The sequence below is a fragment of the Morchella importuna genome (assembly GCF_003444635.1).
Source record: "Morchella importuna strain M04M26 chromosome Unknown Morimp01GS049, whole genome shotgun sequence".
Classification (NCBI taxonomy): domain Eukaryota; kingdom Fungi; phylum Ascomycota; class Pezizomycetes; order Pezizales; family Morchellaceae; genus Morchella; species Morchella importuna.
In genome coordinates this window covers 72,868-88,740 of record NW_025763446.1, presented here as the reverse complement: position 1 = coordinate 88,740, position 15,873 = coordinate 72,868, and the positions used below count along the sequence as shown (strand labels likewise).

At 47.3% G+C, this 15,873-nt stretch overlaps 5 protein-coding genes across 5 annotated transcripts; 1 reads left to right on the top strand and 4 right to left on the bottom strand.

The window, feature by feature from the left end:
- Positions 1–491: 491 nt before the first annotated feature.
- On the bottom strand, positions 492–1,283 carry LAJ45_10696 (uncharacterized protein; the record flags this gene model as incomplete). The annotated part of the gene is made up of 1 exon (XM_046120213.1): positions 492–1,283. The coding sequence occupies one exon, from the start codon at positions 1,281–1,283 to the stop codon at positions 492–494; it is 792 nt and encodes a 263-aa protein (XP_045966563.1).
- Positions 1,284–7,403: 6,120 nt separating this feature from the next.
- Positions 7,404–7,835, bottom strand: LAJ45_10695 (uncharacterized protein; the record flags this gene model as incomplete). Its single annotated transcript, XM_046120212.1, has 1 exon — positions 7,404–7,835. One exon carries the CDS (start codon positions 7,833–7,835, stop codon positions 7,404–7,406), a length of 432 nt encoding a protein of 143 aa, XP_045966562.1.
- Positions 7,836–10,497: 2,662 nt separating this feature from the next.
- On the top strand, positions 10,498–11,325 carry LAJ45_10694 (uncharacterized protein; the record flags this gene model as incomplete). The annotated part of the gene is made up of 3 exons (XM_046120211.1): positions 10,498–10,707; positions 10,776–10,907; positions 11,065–11,325. The coding sequence occupies 3 exons, from the start codon at positions 10,498–10,500 to the stop codon at positions 11,323–11,325; spliced, it is 603 nt and encodes a 200-aa protein (XP_045966561.1).
- A 1,124-nt stretch (positions 11,326–12,449) lies between these two features.
- LAJ45_10693 (uncharacterized protein) lies at positions 12,450–13,175 on the bottom strand (the record flags this gene model as incomplete). Its single annotated transcript, XM_046120210.1, has 1 exon — positions 12,450–13,175. The coding sequence occupies one exon, from the start codon at positions 13,173–13,175 to the stop codon at positions 12,450–12,452; it is 726 nt and encodes a 241-aa protein (XP_045966560.1).
- A 1,080-nt stretch (positions 13,176–14,255) lies between these two features.
- On the bottom strand, positions 14,256–15,197 carry LAJ45_10692 (uncharacterized protein; the record flags this gene model as incomplete). The annotated part of the gene is made up of 1 exon (XM_046120209.1): positions 14,256–15,197. One exon carries the CDS (start codon positions 15,195–15,197, stop codon positions 14,256–14,258), a length of 942 nt encoding a protein of 313 aa, XP_045966559.1.
- Between the last annotated feature and the right edge of the window lie 676 nt (positions 15,198–15,873).

Sequence of the window (15,873 nt, the reverse complement as noted above, 5' to 3'; positions counted from 1 at the left end):
AACGCAAACTCAAGCTCCCCCCTAGCGGGAAAAGCTTTCTAGAGGCAAAAAAGTCTTTGTACAAAGCTAAGTAATAAACGTCTATCGTCGCGGCGAAAATATGGAAACAGTTCGCGAGATGGAGACATGAGAGAGGCGGACAAGACGGAAGCGCGGAAGAAGAGGGGAGAGAACTAGGGTACGGATGGGGAACGCTGAAAGACAATGGAGACGAAGAATAGGACAAAAGATGATTTGCCAGTGTTTTATATTTCCTATGTCAGATATACGTGAGGAGGTGGAAGAGAGCGGGCAGTTCAGGGGTTATTGCCATAACTGTAAGGTTGCATGCAATTAATGAATTAAACAAACAAAAAAAAAAAAAACGTCTATCGTCTATTTAATCTGTAAGCGTTGGACCATATCGCGCGACATGAGGATAAGTTCCTGCGCCGCTGGCTCCCTCCTTCCATCTTCCCACGCCGTGATCTTAGAAATATGATCCACTCTGTCTATGAGCGTCTTTCTAAGGGGAGGAGGTGAACTTCGATGAAGTGATTTTGGTAGGACGCATGGGCGCCGGCTAGTCGTGGATAATCGAGCACCAGGCGGGAGAAATCTTGTAGTTCATGTTGGGCCACGATGATCTTTTCCGAAACACATAGAGGCGCGGTTAGTTTTGGACCTACGGTTACCAGACGGAGCATGATATCCTCGAAACGGTGGTAGCCCCTGTAGTCGTTGCTTGTCGTGCTCCGGATCTGTGATAGTACGCCTTCGTTTGTTTGTTGCTGTACTGGACTGCCGCTCCTTGGGCCTGCTGCGTCCAAGAGATGTCCATGTAGCCTGACGAGCTGCTCACTTGCGGGGAATACAACCTGCTCTAATATCTGCATATCTTGTGTTGACTGCCTTTCCGCGCTCAACGGTATACCCCCATACAGGCCGAGGATCTGCTCACAGGCCAGCAGGTGATGGTTCAACCTGTGCAGCCTCTGCGAAAAGCGGAGCATCCCGGTTTCTTCCTCGAGTCTCGCCCAGATCTTGAAAACGTCATTGAGCCCAAGTTTCACCCTTTTCCGCTCCGTCATCCCTTCGAAAATGGCCTTGGAGGCGCGGGCGATGGTGGCCCATAAAGCGTCGGCTTCTCGGAGTTTCGGTTCGTCGTGTTGGGTGTCTTCGGGGGGGTTGAGGCCGGGTATGTATTTGTCGTGGAGTGCGCTGAGCTCGCCGGAGGGGTGAGGGCGCTTTGGAGGTTTTTGAAGACGGCTTCGTCGAAGGGGTGGGGGCTCTGGGTCATGCATGCTTTTAGGATGTTGAATGCTGTGCCTTGGAGATAGAGTTCTTGCATGGTTGGGGTGTGTTGTGTGTGGTTTGCTGTGTATGGTTCTTTGTGTAGTGGTGGCTTTCTTGGAGGGGATATGTTCGGCCTAGTGGCACCGAATTTATAACACGCTTGTCAGTATTCTGTAATATAATGAACGAACAACACCTGGAATAACACCTTTCTGTACGTTTTATTGCAGAATAATAACTGATATAAAGTGGCATATTTCTACGGCAGAAAATGTCACATATAGTACGAAGCTCCAGCGGAAGAGTACGTGAGGATATGGATTAGCGCCAGCCATTCTACTGAACCATAGATTAATAAAATAATGCCAGTTTCCGACCCGGAATCATGAGTTCAGAGAGATTCTTCTTGAGCGTCGCATTTTAGAGATCGAGCCCAGTCCTAGAGCTAAATGGACATTAGCGCCAGCTTTAATCCCACAATGGAAATCGAAATAGATACCGAGGATTATTTGCAGTACCAGGTCTTGAAGTTTGAAATGTGGGAGAAAATGACTTGAATGTGGTTTGAACACGTGACCTTGAGGGAGGATGTGTTTGTAGTGCGAAGAAGATACTATTGCGCCGCTGAAGTTCCAGCGATAATGTGGGTGTTTGAGCGCTCTATATATACAGATATTCTAATACCACGTGATCCCCTGATTACATAATCCCTGACACTAAGCCTTGTCTGAATCCCTGTTCCTTCTATGAGTCATCCCTTATACATGAGTAATTCCATACATAACCGATGTCGCAATGCCCTATTTCTACACTTCCCCTCACTTGCCACATCGTATCAATTCTGACAATTTTTGGTGAGCTGGTTTCGGTAGTCCTTTGGTCATTATGTCTGCAACATTGTCTTCGGTTGGGACATAGAGGAGTTTGAAGGTTTCGGCTTCGAGTTGTTCACGTGTGTAGTGATAGTGAACGTCGATGTGTTTGGACCGGTCGTGGATACGTGGGTTCCGACAGAGTTCGATGGACCCTGTGTTGTCGGCGTGGATGTTGTATTGGTATTGTTGTTGGAGTTCGCATAAGGCGTTGCGAATCCATACCAGTTGTCGAGCTGTTAGGGACAGAGCCATATATTCGGCTTCTGTTGTTGAGACTGCGACTGATTTCTGCTTCCGGCTTCTCCAGCTTATGGCTGATTTTCCTAGTCTGAACACGTATCCTGAGAACGATTTTCTGTCATCTAAGTCTGAAGCGTAGGAACTGTCTGAGAAACCATCGAGTGTTCTAGTGTTTCCTTTCGGGTAGAACAGGTTCCAGTCTTTGGTTCCGTTGAGGTATCGGAGAGTTCGTTTGGCTGCTCGTAGGTGGTCCTCAGTTGGGCATGAGGAGTACTGAAAGAGGGCAGTAACGGTATGGGTGATATCAGGTCTGGTTGCTATGCTGGCGTACATGAGTGATCCAATTATGGATTGATACTCAGTTGGTTTCTCGATTTGATCTTCTGGTTCTCCTTTACGAAGACTCAGATTTGGTTCGAGTGGTGTCCCAACTGGTTTGCAGTTATTCATTCCAAATTTGTCTAGGATTTTGTTGATGTATGCTAGTTGTGACAACGTGATACCGTTCTTTGTTACCGTTATTTCTATTCCCAGTAGGAATTTCGCATTACCGAGATCCGTACATTCGAAATCTGCCTTAAGTAGTTGTCTGATTTCGTTTCTGAATGGGGAGTCGGGTCCGAATATCATGATGTCGTCAACATACACCGATATGTATAGTTGGTGTTTCTTATGTATGAAGACACATGGGTCGAATTTGGCTGGGACAAATCCTTTCCGTTGAAGGGAGTCTGCTAGGCAAGCGTACCATTCACGGGGTGATTGTTTTAGTCCATATATGCATTTTCGAAGTTTACAAACCTTGTGGTCCTGCCTGTAGCCTTCAGGTAGTTCCATGTAGATTTCCTCCTTAAGTATACCATATAGGAAGGCTGACTTGACGTCCATTTGTTGTGGTATCCAACCGTTGTGTGCGGCTAGTGCAAATAGGAGTCTTAGGGAATCGTATCGGGCAACGGGGGCGAAGGTTTCATCATAGTCTTGATACTGTACTTGGGTGAAGCCCTTGGCGACGTATCTAGCTTTGTATCTTTCGATTGTTCCGTCCGCGTTGTGTTTTACCTTAAATACCCATTTTCCTCTGACTACTGCTCGGTTGGTTGGTCTGTCGACAATGTCCCAGGTGTGGGCCTTGTCGAGGGCGTCTTTCTCTGTCTGTATTGCCTTCTTCCATAGGTGTTGATCATCGCTTTTCATTGCTTGATTGAAGGTGGTAGGTTCAGTTACTAGGTGTACCCGATGTATGGTGGAATCCAGGTTGTCGTACTGGCTTTGGAGCTTTGCTTTGTCCTTTTTGTGGTCTAGACTGACTGCTTCCATTGCTAGTTGCTTGGTTTGTTCGTCCATATCTTCATCGGCTAGTATCTCTGATACCTCCTTGTCATAGGTGGTTCCTAATTCCGATATTTTCAGTCGGATTTCCTTCCTTTTCCCTTCGATATCAAGTGCTGCTTGTTTCTCCGTTCTTTCACGGATGCGATTCGATCTTCTTGTTGTGACAGGATGCGGGACTTCAGATTCTTTCTCCTTTTCGGTTGTTGGTTTCCAAGGTTTCGATTTCCTTGGTGGTTCCGGGGGAGGTGTTTCTGTATTTTCCTGATTAGCTTCCTGTTTATTACTTAGTTCGAGGTGACGTCCAGGAGTGGGCCTCGTAAGCCCGGCCCCCAGTCTACTTGCGTCTGTTTCAAGGTCTTCTTCGAGTGCTGACGATTCGGGTTCTTGATCAGGCCTGTCTTCTGATTCATATCCGTCGTCTGTCGGTGCAGGTGCCGCTTCTGGTTTCAGGATAGGGGTGTAGTCGAGTTCCACGGAGACTTCCCCTGATTCAGGAGGGGGGAATGTGACATCTCGACTTACAACTAACCTATTTTGTGATCCTATCCAGGTGCGGTAATGTTTGGTACTGTCTGAGTATCCGACGATGATTCCTTCGTGTGCTCGGGGTGCTAGTTTGCTTCCTGCTGGCCTAGAGTTTTCTGGGATGTGGACATAGCATTTCTTTCCGAATGGTTGAAGGTGTTGGATACTCGGCTTTGAACCTTTCAGGGCTTCGAAGGGGGTCTTTCCCTTTAGCGTACTGTGGGGTAGCCTATTTTTGAGGTAGACAGCTGTTGAGTATGCTTCACCCCATAACGATTTAGGATGGTCCATGATCATGCACCTGACCATTGTTGTTATCGTCCTGTTGAATCGTTCTGCAACTCCATTTGATTCAGGAGTGTATGGGGGAGTCTGTTCGTGGACTATTCCTTGTAGGTTGAAGTAATCCATTGTGTCTTTGCTGACGTATTCACCACCACCGTCCGTTCTAAATCTCAGTATTGTTGTATTGTACTGTTTCTCGATTTTCGTGACGTAGTCTTTGATGGCTTGTATCGCATCGTCTTTCTGTTTTAGCAGATATATCCAGGCGAAGCGGGTATAGTCGTCAATGAAGGACATATAGTACAGGGCTTTTCCTTGCGATTGTGTGCCGAATTTTCCAGATAGGTCAGAGTGGATTAGTTCGAATGCTCGCTGGGATCTTGTACTAATTGGTGCAGGTTTCTTGTGCACACTTTTTGATAGTGCGCATTGACTGCAATGGAATGTTTCTGGTTTGGGGGGTAGCTTATGGATGTCTTCGTACAAGTTTTCTAGTGTCGCAGGGTGGCCTAGTGCTTGATGCCATTCAGAGTAAGTGGTCAAGCGAACTGTATTGCTAACTACTTGTACATTCCAAAGTCCCTTATCCAATTTCGCCCAAATTATTCCTTTCTTTTCTTTCGTGACCAATTTGTTTCCTCCTCCTGACTCTGTTCTAAACCCCTTTTCGTCGAGTATTGTTTCTGAGACCAATCCCACATTTCCCATGGTTGGGACCAGCAGCACGTCGGTGAGGACAACGGTGGATCTATCTCCATTGGGAAGGTAGCATTCGAAACTAGCGCTTCCCAATCCGGTGACAGCGTGGATGGTGCCGTCGGCTGTTCGGACTGTGCTGGTGTGAGAACGGATGTTGAAGAGTTGATCTTTGAAAGGTGTTACGTGAGAAGTAGCTCCAGAATCAAGGATCCAGGTAAGGGGCAGAGAGGGTGAAGTATCGGTGCGTACCATGCATACTGTTGTGGATGATTCGTTGATAACTACAGACGCTGAGTTATCTCTGCCTGGTCTCCTTCTGTTTGAATCCCTTGTCTTGTTCTGTTCTTTGAGCTTTCTACACTCCTTGTACTCGTGGCCCTGGTACGGGTTATTCCGTTTCTTGCACCAGGTGCATTCCTTGCCGTTTGGTGTTGGGGTACTCCTGGTATGAAGTACCCTGTTGTTGCCAGTGAGAGGGGTTTCCTCTTGTAGGTTTTGTAGCCATTGGCGTACATCTTCGTATGTAACATCCTGTTTAGTCTGGATGTTATCGACGACGTTGCTCATCGACTTCGGCAGTGAGGCAAGTAGGAATGCTGCCATTGCTTCGTTGGATTTGGTGAGGGGTAGCAGGGCCTGAGCGAGTTTGTGGTCGCCGCTCTGACACCTGGTTTTGAGAGTGTTCCAGTTCGTGTTGAAGGTCTCGAGATGCTCGGTTAAGTTACCGTTGTCTTGCATCTTCGTGTCTAGAACACGGCTGAGGAGGGTGATCGTCGTGTTTGGTGATACGCGATCGTAGAGGTCTTTGAGCGCCTTCCATGCGTGGTATGCATTTTCGGCGGAGACGACTGTTGGTTGTATGTCTTCGGCTACAGCTCCGATGAGAAGGCTGTGCATTTGTTTTCGGGCCTTTTTGATTTCGGCCTTGGTGAGGTCTGTGTCATCTTCTGAGGGGTTTTCGATGCTCAATGCTTCCCACCAGTCTGCTGCATCGAATGTAATCCTCCAGGCAGACGCCCAAGTTTGGTAGTTGGATTGTCCCTTTAATTTTGGGAGTCCATCAAACTTGATGCGAATGTTACTGGGACTCGTGTTGTCTGAGGACTTAACCTCCACGGCCTTGGATGATTCACCAGCGTCAGACATGATGTTGTATGAAGTGTAATTGAGTTAACCGAATGTGGCGAGTGTTGTGCGGATTTTATTTGGCAAAACCCGGGCTCATAACCTGAAGTTTGAAATGTGGGAGAAAATGACTTGAATGTGGTTTGAACACGTGACCTTGAGGGAGGATGTGTTTGTAGTGCGAAGAAGATACTATTGCGCCGCTGAAGTTCCAGCGATAATGTGGATGTTTGAGCGCTCTATATATACAGATATTCTAATACCACGTGATCCCCTGATTACATAATCCCTGACACTAAGCCTTGTCTGAATCCCTGTTCCTTCTATGAGTCATCCCTTATACATGAGTAATTCCATACATAACCGATGTCGCAATGCCCTATTTCTACAGGTCTAGAATGTGGCGTTGTTATACGTATATACCGAGAGGTATGTTCTCATAATCCTTCCCAAACTGACCATCAATTGGGGTGTAGTCCTGCACGTCGATACAATATATAGAAATACGAACTATCGGTTATTCTATCAAAAATCCGTCATACAATGGGCCTGGGACAAGAGGTGCTGAATAGACTCAATGAGCTAGCTCGGCGTGCAATATAAATACTATATTAGAATTCAAGAATATGGCTGTTTACAACGCAGCGCTTGCACACTCAGAAGACCACACAAACTCCATAAGCGCGCCTGTCGGTTATTGCTACACAAACTAGGCAAGTCACAGTGTCTCACTCGCCTCATGGAAAGTCGAGTGATGAGTCATGACGCCAATTCCCGACCGAACATTAATGCGTCCCTTACCGCAGAATATCTATATGCGCTATTGTGGTTTCCATATCCCTTCCTACTCTCGTTTTCATATCACTTCGTTTGTCTTTCCTGTAGCATAAAATACTATTACGGATCATTCACATTCACCCGCTCGAGTCCTTCAACGGCACACCCTAGGTAGGCGAGGTCCCTGGTACAACATTGAATAACCTCTACCTATAATTATAAAGTATCGAGAATCTAAACATTTTATGGGAAAAGGAAATATTGCATTTAAGCTAATAAAAGTTCGTTAATTAGCTCCGATAATGTCGTTTCATATTGCCCCGATCCCTCAAGGAGCTTCTCAGCCTGACTAATGCTTTTTATCGTCGACATGACAAGTTGACTTCGCTGCGGGTGGTCTGGTGGTACTGCGCGCAGCGCAGCGTGGAATGCTCCAATAGAGCGGTCGATATCGCTTGAGTCGGAAGTGACTTCAAATTTATTACGTCTGTACTCACCAATCCTTATCAAATTGGATATCAATGATGGTACTCTGCGATCCTCTTTCTCGATTAGGTCGATGGCCGAATCGATATCTGCCAATGTGTTGCTCACAAGAAACTTCCGGAAGTAGTCATCAGCGGTGGTTTGCGCACTCCTAATCCTCAAAAAATTCTGTTCTCCGGTATGCATGATGTCAGGTTGGAAAGGGTCGGCCATGATGGTTAAGAAGAGTAACTGTTCATCTGGACTCAAGTCTCGACAGCCCAGCCAGCCTCTAGCGGGCCTATGGGCTGGTTGGCTTGGTGGAGATGGCTTTACTGTGGCCTCATGGTGATCATTCTCCATCCCGGCTGAACTAGTAGAAGCTATCATTAGTATCTATTCTCAGATATGATCAATACCTTGCAGTTTGACGGATTGAGGCGACTCCAAACCTTATGGAACCTTTCAAAACCTGAGGGTGGAACAAATGTCTTGTTGATTATTCTTTTCGACTTGGGATCTCGCAATTAATGGGTTGTTCGGCTATCTGCTGATGCCGTTGCGAGTTTAGCGGTGGTGTCCTATAATGACCTATTGTTTTGAATTTACCCCGTGTAAAGCCTTGTTTTTTACTTTTCTTTTTTGATGGCGACCGCTAGGTATTATAGCAACCTTAGACCTTACCATGCACTTGAGAAGTCCCAGAGGTGACTTGGCGATTGAGAATAACCCATCCAATTATCACATGTTTCTGCCTCGAACAAGGCGCTTACCTGCTTCCACCTGTTTTGTCGAAAACAAGAGCGTATATGGGTCCAAGAGAAACCATGATATTGCCTAGCTACAGTCCAGAGCAGGCGGCGCGGCTGGGCCCCCGAGCTAGCCGGAGATGTGAATCCAGGTTTTTATTCCCAAATACGAGATAGAAGGCTATGACCTGTCACAAGTGTTATCATACTCTAGGCAGACTCAGACGAGTCGATTGTGGTGTTTATCTGGAAGCACAATGTTATAATAAAGGAGCTCTAGCTTGAGATAGGCTGGCTTGAGCATAGATATCCCTTGACCCCACCAGACCGGAATTTGGCAAGATGCTCTGCACATCTTGGAGTCATAGGCAACATGCGTGAGTTTGGTGAGAGGCAGTTTAGGGACGACGAAACATACAAACTATCCTTGCCCTGAGCGACCGGATTTTCTGGTTCTTTCACTGGTAAGCAAGTATATCGCTTCGATTCAGCGAAGGATATTCTATTGGTCTCAGGTATCTTGATAGAGCAGGGCCGGACATGCTCCAAGGCAGATGGGGTACTGCTGTAGTGGTGCATGTGTGAAGGTTTGATGGATCTATGTAGAATAGGTACTCTAGAGTGTGGAGAGGGCGGGGTGCGGGTAAGGCAATGCGTAGAGTATGTCTGGGACCAATGATGTGGCCAGGTTATGCTTTAAACCGACATATATATGATTTAATTGTTGATAGTTGTCCAGCTAGGACTTAAGTCGTTGACACATCCTAGCAACAGGGAAATTTACTGCTCTAACGTTCGACTATTCGACAAATCGGAGGCACACATACATGCATGTATATGCAAGGTTACACGTACATACTTAAGTAATGATCATCCATCAAACGCCTTGTGCTTTTACGCCTCGTTCAAAGGCTTAAGGTTGACGTTTGGAACTGGACCACTGCCGCATCTTAGAGTACCGGGCGCGCACGTTAAATACCGAGACGCCTTGAAGGATTGGTTGATTTTGTATGGAAACCGCCCATGGCAACCAAAAGTCCCCAATGAATTTTAGTCTTGGCCCTGAAATTTTTGTGGAGGAAAAAAATACCGAGACGTTTTATCTACCCTCACTTAAAAATCGAAATTTTTCCTAAAAATACAAAACAATAACCACTGAATAGCCCTCTCCCACAGCTACATCTGAGTATTAATTCGAAGTTATCAAAAAGAGTTTTGGTGAAGTTCGAAAGGAACAGGAGTAGAAAAGAGGTTGAGGAGGTTGCTTTGCGAAAGCTGCGGGACACACTACCCAAATATATACCTGCTTGGCTGCCAACTGTCAAAAATATTTATATCAGCCCAATCAGAGCCCTCACTTTTAAAAATTACCCAAAACAGGGTTCTCAGTACTTACCCTTAACCCCCGTACATGTGGTGCGGAACAGGGTCCCGTGAAATATTCACGAGTAAGATACTGGGAGTAAGAAACCTAGTTATAAACCGGTTATAAACTCAGCTCCGGTTGAGAGGGAGTAACATACTGGTGCAAGGTTAGGGTTATTTAAGCAGAAACAATCCAACGAGTGACCGTAAAGAGTGAGGAAGAAAGTACTAGAAGAGGCAGATACTAGCCTGACAGTTGAAGAGGCATTCCGTGTTTTTTTTTGGCTTACATTATCGGAGTATCATGCAGTTATAAACATCAGTTTCCAACAGCTCGAGTATTTTGACCTGTTTTAAACACGGTCTCGAGTATCTCACGGGACCCTGGTGCGGAAACACGCCTAGTCTGCCCCAATGCATACGGTGTGCGATATCAGCCGTTCCTTTTAAAATCCCCACAAAACTGAATGCATAATTTGTTTCATCTAAGTGCTATCACATCCTACTTGCACGCCTTGAGAATTGATAATCTTTAGCACGGTTGCCTAAACTTTAAGCCTCTATCGACTCAAGCAGAGTACGTGGATTGTGGATAATAGACATGATTATGAATCAATATGGCAGCCTCGGGCTCAAAAGGTCATAATCCGGATCAAAGTCCTCACCTATAACTCCCCGGCGTGTGTCCCATCAAGATCACCCAGCCAAGGTTTTCAACTAGGACCATATCTCCACCGCTCCCGCAGCCAGCTCTTCCACCACAATACCCACCCCCGCACGCAATGCCCGCCCGCCCCCGCCCCGCCACGCCGCCCCCACTCTCTGACGTCGCCCCCGCCACCGCCATCCCCGTCGGCATCCTCATCACCAACCCCCACAACCCCTCGAATCCACAATACCTTCCCCCACCCGCACCGCCACCACCGCCCTCCCAACACCCATCAGCAAGCCCTTTGGCATCTACCACACCACCGCCACCACCACTTCCGAAAGTACGCTCGACGCCCCCGACAGCGAGAAGCGCACCCTCAAGAACCACGCTACGTGGTTCTCTGCACAGTGCCGCAGCGATGACACCCGCCGCTGGATCCAGGAGCAGTTGGACGAGAGCAACGAGATCTACCTCGTTGTCGGGCTCCTGCTCCTTAATGACGCGAAGCTGGTTGTGCGCAGTGGCGTGACGGCGCAGGGGGTGAGGCAGGGAGTGTGGCAATCCCGGCGGGGTTTGCGGTGTTGGCGGGGGTGGGGTTGGGGATGGGGGCGATGGGGGAGAGAAGCGTGACGAGGGGGGGGGGGATGGGGTGTTTGTGGCGCCCGGGTGGAGCGTTTTTGGGATATGGGATCGGAAGGTTAGGGTGAGGTGGGTGTGGAGGAGGGAGGTGGACGGGAGTAGGTTGGCGGCGGGGACGGCGTGGAGGCCGTTCTGGACGTGGAGGGGGACGGAGAAGATGGATGATCTTTCTTTAGAGGATGGGGAGGAGGAGGAGGATAAAGAAGAAGTAGAAGAGGAGGGGGAGGAGGAAGAAGAGGAGGGGGAGGAGGGGGACGGCCGCATGAAGGAGAAAGGGGATATGATCGATGTGGAGCTTGAGGAAGATAGCGGATGGTAGGATCTTTGATATACACAGTTCATTATCTAGACAAAGAAAACAATCGCCAGACATTTTGCGGATATTTATTTCACTCTCATACTCCTCCATTAGAGTGATAGTACGGGGTTATCCTGGTTTCCAGAGGTTTGGACTGTCCTCTGTTCATTCACTCGTGAATTACAGAGAGGGAGGTCTCAGAATTACCAGTAAGTAAGCCATCTATTTTGCAAAGCCTCGAGACTTCGGGTGAATTACCAAAGTATGTGAAACCGGAATGGGAAGTTACGGGAACTTCCAATTTGCCAGTACATACATGTAGGTTGGCTAGGGTTAGGTTTATGTTCTGATTTTTTTTAAATTCTCTTATCTGTTAGTTGCGTGGCGCAGCCTTGCAGCTGTAGCAGTGTGTTGTGGTCCTTCAGATCATAGACGGACTATTAACGCGGAAAAGAATGAATGTTAACTGGTTTCTGTCCATACAAGTACCTCTTCTCCACCAATCATCATTGACTGACCGAGTGAGAGTTTCCACCAGCTTTAGAAATGAATCAACCCACCAAAGCAGCTTTGGGAAATGAGGTTAATTGGAAGCCAAAATATGATTTATTTCCACGCCCGTTAACGTTTTATGAATTTCGACCCCGACACGTTTCCGAATGTCTTTCCTACTATCTTTACACGTACACGCACTGCACTGCTCTTGACACTTCTCATGAGATATCTTTCCCGATGCCTTTCCAGGTTCCCTCGCTAGGAGCGAGACATTATTTATCGGTAAAGGATGCAGTGTCGGAGAAGGAGTGACATACGTGACACCTTTCTCAAATCGCTACAGGTATATTCAAGACAATAATTAGTCATCGGCAATAAACTGATATTCCACGTCGTGTCCTGATCACTTTTATCCTTAGCCATCCACGAGACGTACTATACTCTCAGTGATTACACTTAGTAGATCCATATGTAGTATATATATAATGATATCCAACAATTGATAGGAAATAACTAGAGACTTAGCTGGCAATCACCTTGATGTATCTACATATCCATGTATATATTTTATCGTCTAGTTGGTTCTAAGTATCTAGTGTAAGTACCTAAGTATCTAGTGTAAGTACCTAAGTACTTAGTTTCTGAATAGTCTAGATCACGCTCCTTCCCAGCGCAATTCGTAAAGACCTCCGACATTCCTCCTCGTCAGTTATAACTCCGGCCTCATCCAAGATTCTCTTGCACTCCACCCTCCCGGCCATCCTACCTCGATCCTTCCTCGCCCTTACTGGAGTCCGGCACATGATATGCATCTTCGGCCTCGCCCGCACGAGCAGCATCCTCACCAACTCCACGTTCCCTCGACACATTACCATCTGTAGCGGGGTTTGTCCATACGCCATTCTCACGCTCACATCTGCACCCGCCTCCAGCAGCATAGCCGTGATTGCATGCCGTTTACAGCTCTCTTGGGGTGTCGTGTCGCGGAACTTGCCTTTCTCGTCGACGTTCACCCCGTACTCCAGCATCAGCCGTACAGGTTCCACTAGTCCCAACTTCACCGCGGATTGCAAAAGGGTCTTTGTTGTCTCGTTTCCGAGCCCATTATGTAGTCCATTCTCCAGGAACTGAAGTAGCGATAGTGGTTTAGTGGACACAAGTGCCTTCAAACTCCCGTTGTTGAGAGCTATCTGTAGTGGCCTCTTCGTCAAGCAGTATCTACAAATCTTGACTGAGTTCTCGGCACCGTGGGCGATGAGGTACTCTGCAATTTCTACGTGGTCGTACTTGGCTGCGAGCTCCAGTGGAGTAAGACCACGATATTCACCAACTTGGATGACCATAGGACGAAAGCGGAGCGCTCTGATGAGGAACATGACGATGGCGGTGTTGGCGGCGCTGGGGCCATGTGGAGGTGTCTCATACTGCAGCAGAAGCTGGCGCCGGCGGCATGGGTGCGCCGCAGGCAGATGATGCTGTTATGCATGCAGGACCAGTCTAACAATTCTTGCTTAAGGGACAGGAAGGAGCTGTCTAGGAGGGAGATAAGGAGGTTGTAGAGGCTGCGACTGGTCAGGCATAGAGAGTAAATGCCGCTGAGGGGGAGTAATGAGATTATCGAGTTGAAAATCTCGGGCGGAAGTGAGAAGAGATCTAAGATACTGCAAGTGGGCTCTGCCATCATATCGATCCTTGCTTTCGTTTTTCAACTTGAGGGTGTTGGTGATGATCATGCGACAGAAATGATCAATGAACTATATATATGGTGGTGACGAGCTGTGAAGCGCCGATAGATAAGCTCTACAATAAATATTCCGACAGTATTTTGATTTCATTCTAATCCTGTCAGTTCGGTCCTCATGTTGGTGCCGCTTTCTTGGCAGAAGACGTTCAATAATGTATAATCTCTATTCCTTCGTCTGACAAAATCAACAGGTCTCTCATGCAAAGCTAAATCTTATCTTCTGGGTATGCAGTGTTTCTAGATGAAGGGATAGTACCGGAAACCTCTCTAGATCAGTGTAAAATCATTACCGATCCAGCATATGAAATGGTTGTTGATCAACCGTAACGACACTCCCCCCAGCCCACCAACACAACGTCCAGCCAACAGGTTACCCATAGGAGGTATACAGAGTTATGTATTCACAAAACCACGACCCATAAGTGGAACGTTCACTGCATAGGCACGTCCGTTGTATGGGTCATAATATTGACGGATTTTGCGCCCCCTAGCTTTTCGGCGCCTAGATATTTTGCTATCTCTTCATCACCCCTCTGCAGATACCTTAAAATCAATCATGGCTTCGATCCCCCGTACTTCTTAGTTTTATTATCCCATGATTAAAGGGGCTCCGAAAACTAATTAGACACGGGTGTGTATAATAGAACGATTATTGATTTACAGCCAAGGCTCTGAATTAAGCACTCTACCAAAGATGTAAAACTCTTTCCAATCATTCATCTTCCCATCCGCTGTCTGTCTCAAGTTCTACACGGACGAGGTCTTTCTTTCCACCATAACCGTCAAGTTCGTCACCATCACCATCCCCATCATCATCATCATCATCATCATCATCCGCTTCGTCATCATCATCTTCGTCATAATCCTCTTCGTCATCATCCTCTTCGTCATCATCATCATAATCAGAATCCCCTCTATCATATTCACCCCGCTTCTCTGTACCCCTCCATTCCCATAATGGTTTCCACGTGGTACTGGCTGCTAACCGACTACTATCAATTGCAAGGTCTCTACTCCGTAGCCATCCAACCCGAATCTTTCGATACCACACTCCAAAAACTGATTTCCCCGGCGCCTCAAACTGAGAATCGATCCTGGTACTAGTACGTTTTGCTAATGATGCACCACCAATTGTGCCAGCTCCTGTCCAGGCCATCGCGAACCCAGCCGGTAATGACATCCTTGCCTGCCGCGCTCGATCCACGCTTACGCCACTCTCAACCACCAATTTGGCATTGTTCAAGATTAGGAGCCCGACAATCAGGTAGATATCGTGTCTCTGTTGCCACTTTTTGAGAATCCATTGTCTTGTCTCTTCGCTTCTGCACTGGGCCTCGAACCATGTAGAATGGCTCAATATAGTGTGACGCTCGCCCTCCGAGGCAGAGAGCTCACTAGCAGAGGTGTCGGTAGAGTGACGGGTATGAGCTAGTAAGTCAACTAGAGTAGAACGTAGCTTCGAGGTTTTATTCATCGTCGAGCTGGTCTTGTAGATGCCAAAAGGCTTGATGACGATAGATGTTGGAAGGTCCGTACGGGTGGGGAAGGAGTCATGAAGATCCTCGTAGAGGTCCTGGGGATTAACGAATAGGGCACCGATCGGAACGGTATCGGGGGTAGCAATGTTGGAGAGAGGCGGAGGGAGTGCTGACATTGCAATATTGGGTGATAGAGGAGGAGGGTAAGATGCTACGACAAGTGCGGCGAAAGAGAGAACTAATGAAAGTTGCAAGGCCTGTCAAGATTTGAAGAAGAACGCTTTATTTGAGGGGTGCATGCAGTGAGAAATGATCATAGACATGCCTAGACTAAAAAACAAGTCTCACATTGATGGATCATTCCAGCGGCCCTACTGGCATACACCCACCACACCGCCTCAAGTCGCCAGACTGGATAAAGAATGTCATATTTTATCTGTATGCCCCGAGGTCTATTAATGTTAATGGCTCGTTTCGCAATAATTGGTCGGCCTCGGTTCTGGTTGGCTGAAATTGAAAAGGGCATTTTGCTCTCAAAATGTATGTATAACTCCATGTCAAAAATCCTGGGACAAGCCCCCGTAGCAACTCGCGGTTGCGTTGTCCCATGATTATTGAACGAGAACTATACCTACGGGGCTCTGCCACTGAGTGAGAGGGCCCTGCCCACCTGAAGATAGGCGAGTACTCTACTCGTCTATTCATAGCGTTTGTGAACACCACCGCTATTGCATGCCATACAAAAAGGTTGTCTTGGCTATTTTTTGTGTGTATGTAATGCCGGTTGTGTTCACAAACGCTGTGAAAACACGAGTAGAGTATTGATAATTTTCCCTCGGCCCCTATTTCCGG